At 34.5% G+C, this 6000-nt stretch overlaps 1 protein-coding gene across 1 annotated transcript in view; it reads right to left on the bottom strand.

The window, feature by feature from the left end:
* Positions 1-783: 783 nt before the first annotated feature.
* RDX (radixin) overlaps positions 784-6000 on the bottom strand; it is a 51559-nt gene continuing 46342 nt past the window's right edge. Inside the window, exons 13-14 of the mRNA XM_087821556.1 lie at positions 4204-4443; positions 784-3333 (exon numbers count right to left, since the gene is read on the bottom strand). Coding sequence (XP_087677682.1) covers positions 3169-3333; positions 4204-4443 — 405 coding nt within the window. The 3' untranslated portion in view covers positions 784-3168. The remainder of the gene's footprint in view (positions 3334-4203; positions 4444-6000) is intronic.

The raw sequence follows: 6000 nt of genomic DNA, 5'->3' as shown, positions 1-6000 counted from the left end.
CTGAGACAGAAAGTGGTTGGCATTTTTTATTTTAATCAGAATACTCACATTGAAACTCTTTTCTAATAATCAGGTGTAAGAGTTCCAATACAATCTAAGATACTCTGTAAGTAGAAATTATAGTTTTTTAAGAAAATTTCTGATTAGCTATAAAACAAAATCTTATAAAATTCCCTTTTCTGACAGGATTAGAAGAAGTCACTACCTGCCTCTAAGAACAACAATAAAAAAGTGAGTTAAATATTACTATAAACTGAAGACGCCTGGCTTTTCCTATTTTTACATTTATCACTTGTTTATTTAAGAATAATCTTTATGTTAAAAATTAGTAAGAAGCTTTTAAAAAGAAAATTAACTTCTAGCTTTATGGTAACTGCTCTATAACGCTACTTTAAAATATGTATTTAAATAAATGTACTTAGTGTACACTTCTTTAAAGAACATTAGCATTTTAATAGTGAGATTAATCAATGACAATGAAACTGTATCTTCCTTAGGAAAAAGAAACTAAACACTCTACAATAAAAGCAATGACTAAAAATCCTGATTTCTGTTATCAAGAATCGATTTATCAATTTATTTAATTATTCCACAGAATTAATAATCACTATTACTTCCATATCGAAAGAGACTGTATAATTTAGGGGAAAGAGTAAATCCATGAGGATTTTGAAATTTTTCCTAACCACTTTTCATTTTTAAGATTATAATTGTAGAGATTATACTTTTCAGAAAATATAACAAAAAATCCATGTTAAATAACAACAGTGGACCTTAAAGGCATGAGTTTTTGTCACTTTATTGTTAACCAATGAATGTTATCCAAAATTATAGATGTAACTGTAACTTAATTGTACAACACAGTTATACTAATGGTAAAAGCCTGTTGGAATTTACCAAATACTCATTAATATATTTTTACATTGCTATATGAACATGTGCTCTCAACTGCTAATAATAAAAGTTATAATTGGTTTAATCACTATGAAAATCCATATTGCAAATAATCGTTCCTGTTTAGAAAAATTCACACAGCTTTAAAAATGGATTAACTCCATTTTAATCCTAATCTACAAATAGATTATAAACAGCCAATATAACTGGTAATTTTTCAACACTGATATCAAACTGATGTAGCAATGGTAGTGCACACAATTCAAAATGAAGAAAATTAATAAAAATCCAATGGTAGTCCACGTTTCCCCATCATGGCAACTGCTTTAGTGCTTTGGAGAAGTAAAAATGTATGCCTTGCAGCATGAACGGCAAGCAGGGCTCGCCGTGCATTCCTCCAACGTGTGGAAGTAGAAACAGTCTCTCCCACAGTGCTTTGAAGCATGTGCACAACCACTGTACAACAGTCACTTCAAGGTTAACCAGTTATATTTTGTCCTACAAAGTCCAAAAAATATATTAAATGCAACCTTTCCTTTTCATAATGTCTGCCCAGATTAATCCTTTTAAAGTCAGCAAAATCAAAAAAGCACAAGAGATATTTTCAGACACAACTTGAATCCACTGTGCATGAAAATGTCTTAATAAAATGGCAATTTTAAAAGATAAATGTCAATTTGAATGCATAATACCAAATGAAAAGTAGCTGAACCACACAGAGAAAACAAGGCTTTCCTTATATCCAAATCCAGATTTTACAATAAAGAAATGTTAGAACATGTGAATATTAGAACATCTTTCAAACTGGAAAGATTTCTTAAGACATAATTGAACTTAATATTACCTAAAATTGTAATTTCTAAAACAGGATTAACAAACCAAATTTAAGTACTCTTAAGAGACTGAAAAAGAAATAAGCCAATGATTTAAGAACCAAATGTACTGAATGATTATGTAACAATTATCAAGAAATGAAGGTACACTCTTCACATGCTACAAACATCTCTCTCTCTCATACACATACACACACACACACACACCCCCCCAGACATACAACTCCTCTCCAGGAAGATAGTATACCAGTGAGAGCTTACAATTTCAATACAATTCAGTGTCCCACAATTCAGCTCAACAAAAAGGCAGTTAGAAATGTAGCCCTCTTAAGATATTCTGAGGGGGGAAAAAACCCTCGAACAGTCGTTCATGATTGAAGTATTACTGTGTATTATAAAACATAGAGCTTGGGCACACTATTGTGTTTGAACAGCCAGTCATTGCAGGTGTAGCAGGGAGGTAGCATTACTGTCCTCGCATGGGACTGATGTTTGCATATGCTCCCCCTTCCAGGAAGGTCCAGGGTTTTTAATGATTTTAATCAATTACCAACAAATGTGTATTTTCTTTTATTACATGTCTGTTTGCCTAAACCAATCTATGAAAGAGCAAAACTTTTAAAATCTTTTGGATGCTATTTGCAGGTAGTATTTACCAATTAACTCTCCTAAGGAACTACTACCTGCTGTCTACACCTTTGTGAATCGGGAGGCAAAGAAACCCAAAGGATAACAGAAGATGAAACACCAATCAATTCAGCTGTCAGAGATGACTCAGTAAGTACCAAATATCCAATAATGTAATAAAATTGGGATTAAAAAAATTAACCACCAGTTGCACACTACACTGTTCAACTTTCTAATCTTTTCATGATTCACAGTCATCTTCCACACAACGATCAAGACTGTGCACCTGTGGCCTACCCCTCATGTGCAACACTGCCAATGATCTGTAGGTAGCAGAGTGAGGCTATGGGCATGGCTAAATGTGAGAGGGGCCACTGCAAAAACATAATGAGAATGGAGCTACATGCAGGTAAAATATGGAGGGGGCAAGGGAAAACGCAGTATTCAACCTAAACACTCACTGAATCACCATCACCCTTCAAAATGTACAAAGTGCTTAAATCACACATACACATTTGTCAGACATGATAATTAGTGTTAATCTTCAACAGGAAAAAAAAATGGAAAATGCAAAATATGAAAGGAGGTGATGAACACTGTTCTCCATCCCCTGGCTCAAAAGAAAAAGAAAACCAAGCATGATGTCACACTGCCTTAATGTTGAAAGCTCCCCTTAAATACGTCTTTAGCCACCACAGTCAAACTGGTATAAGTGCTTTGGCAAGGTGGGATGCATTCCATCACATCTGCAAAGGCCTGCTTTTCTCTGTTCGTGGTTCAGCTTATGAAGAACATGTATGCAAAAGAACAGCTCTCACATTGCTTCAAACTCATCAATACGCTGCTTCGTGTTGCCTTGTCGAATCTGCCGCAGAGTCTTGTATTTATCTCGGCCCGCTTTGACGTTCTCAGCGTGAAGAACATCATTCTGTGTTTTCTTAGTTTCATCTCTGGCTTGGGCTAATTCTGAACTTAATGCCTATGTGTAAAAAAAAACAGGACTATTATTTTTTTTTTCTTAAGATTTTAAAAACTTAAGAAAAAGGCTGAAAGACAAAAAACGTACATATAAGAAGTTTGCTTTTTAGTATATTTAAAATTCAATTGTGAAATCTTTGACGTAAGTTTGTTCTGCTTTTAGTAATCAGGGGGACAGTGGGTAGAGAAGAACCATGGTCTTGCATTTCTATACCCACTGACTATTATGACTTCATGTATTAATCTAACTTTAACTCTCTCACAATAGTTGAAATGACTACCAAAAATTTAATGTAGCCATTACAAAGTAATGTTACTGTAAGACCTAAAATCTACACCAGGAGAGAAACTTTCTCCAAAAGTTTTAATATATTTATTATAATTATCACTTCATTTTCTTAATATCTAAAGATTTCACCAATTTAAAAATCAGTGAATTTAGTGGGGAAAAAGTCCAAGAATATCAAAATTTCCTATTTTGATCTAATTATAATAGTAAGTAAATAATTCAGATTGTCTAATGTCATACAGGTAGTCTATTAAATGACTGCTTTTTAATGTATACTTTACTTCGTTTAGAAACTCAACTCATTTGTTTTTTAAACACAGCATTAGATGCCTTCTATCTTTAAACACGGGTTAAGCTATGATTAAAGAACAACTTACTAGTTAAGGCCTGAAGACATAAGGCTAGTGAATATTTGCTAATAGTCACGTGCCTGTAGGCCACGCACCCACAAGCCAACCCCAAGGCTAGCTGGTGTTAAAGCTTCCAAAAATCAAATGTTCCATTTTAGTAACTTCGTCTTGATAAGTAAGGAAAATGAAAAACTATACTCTAAACATGCAGACAACTGCAAATTTTAAATACCTGGAGTTGCTTCTTAACACGCTCGTTTTTCTGTGTTTCCGTGACGCGCTGCTCCTCACTTCTATGGTTCACCACCCCATCACTGGATAACTCGGCACTGGCCTCAGCATTACTCTCATCATGCTCATCATGCTCATTTTCTGTTGGAGGAACGACTGGTGGTGGAGGTGGAGGGGGGGCAGACATCACGCTCTTTAACTCTTCTTTGGTCTTTTCCAAATCTTCCTGGGCTGCATAAGCCTGAATATTAAAAATAAGTTTATCAGCAACTTTAAAAATCAGTGATTTAAAAAATCAAGTAATCCTTCCTAATATAGAAACTGCATTTCAGATAATGAAAATAGGCCCTATTGATGAAAGTTCTATTTTTATAGAAGAATGCCAGTAGGTAGAAGTGACAGAATTTTAAAAAACATTACTTTGGAAGCCCTAATAAAATTATTAATTCTGGCAAGGATTATCAGTTGCTGCTAAACTGTTCTGCAAATGGTTGATGATAAATGGATATTAGTATAATGCCAGAGTGCCACACCTAATAGGTTACACTTTAGCCACAAGGGGGAAACGTAACCAATGAAGGAACCAGATATTATTCTAATATGATAATCAATTAAAATAATTAATGGTGAATTAACTAGATATTAAGTGATCTATATGATGCAATAGGAAGTACCCACCATCACCAATTATTTGAGTGACCCTATTGTGCTGGTTTGCCTAAAAGTTCTGCTTCAGACTGTTGTCCTAGTGTAATTATTGATAACACCCCCACCATTTCACTTTCAAAAATATTCTAATTTGGATTATAAATTATATGAAAGTCTCATCTATGAGGCATAATAGCCCAAAACTTTTAACTTAGATCTAAAAGCTTGAAGGATTCATCTTCCACTTTATAGGAAATATTGATAAAAGGAGAAGCTGGATGACACCATGAAAACACAACTAGACAAATACAGGAGATGGTAAAACCTGGGTGCTTGCAATAATTCAGTATCATGAAAAGAACCGTCCTACTTTAAAACAGACTTAGAGCAAACAGATGCAATGCAAAGTCCTACTTTGGACACTGGTGTGGCAAGTTAGCTATAAAAGACTTTTTGGGCCCTGGCTGGTGTGGCTCAGTTGGTTGGAGCATCACCTTGTACGCCAAAAGGTGGCGGGTTCAATTCCTGGTCAGAACACATACCCAGGTTGCAGGTTCAATCCCCAGTTGGGTCTCATACTGCAGGCAATCGATCAATGTTTCTCTTTCACGTCGATGTTTCTTTCTCTCTCTCTCCCCCCTCCCCTTCCTCTCTCAAATCAATTAAAAAAAAAAAAAAATATATATATATATATATATATATATATATATCCTCAGATAAGAATTAAAAAGAAGACAAAAGACTTTTTGGGTCCATTTTGAATATAGTCTGCCCAGAAATAAACCCATACATATATGTTCAATTAACTGACAAGAAGGCAGCCAAAAACAAAGAAAGGACAGTCCTTCAATAAATGGTGTTGGAAAAATTGGGTGTAAAAGAATGAAACTAGACCACTATGTTACACCCTACACAAAAATCAACTCAAAATGCATCAAAGGTTTGAATTTAAGACCTAAAACCATTAAAGTCCTAGAAGAAATCATAGGCAGCAAGCTCCTTGACAGTGGTCTTGGCAAAGACTTTTTGGATTTGACACCAAAAGCAAAGGCAACAAAAACAAAAATAAACAAGTGGAACTCCATCGAACTATAAAACTTCTGCACAGCAAAGGAAACCATCAAAAAGTGGGAGAAAATATTTACAAATC

The sequence above is a fragment of the Miniopterus natalensis genome, chromosome 11, assembly GCF_054644295.1.
Source record: "Miniopterus natalensis isolate mMinNat1 chromosome 11, mMinNat1.hap1, whole genome shotgun sequence".
NCBI classification, from domain to species: Eukaryota; Metazoa; Chordata; class Mammalia; order Chiroptera; family Miniopteridae; genus Miniopterus; species Miniopterus natalensis.
Note: the sequence above shows the minus strand (reverse complement) of the source record. Positions and strands in the feature narration are given on the sequence as shown.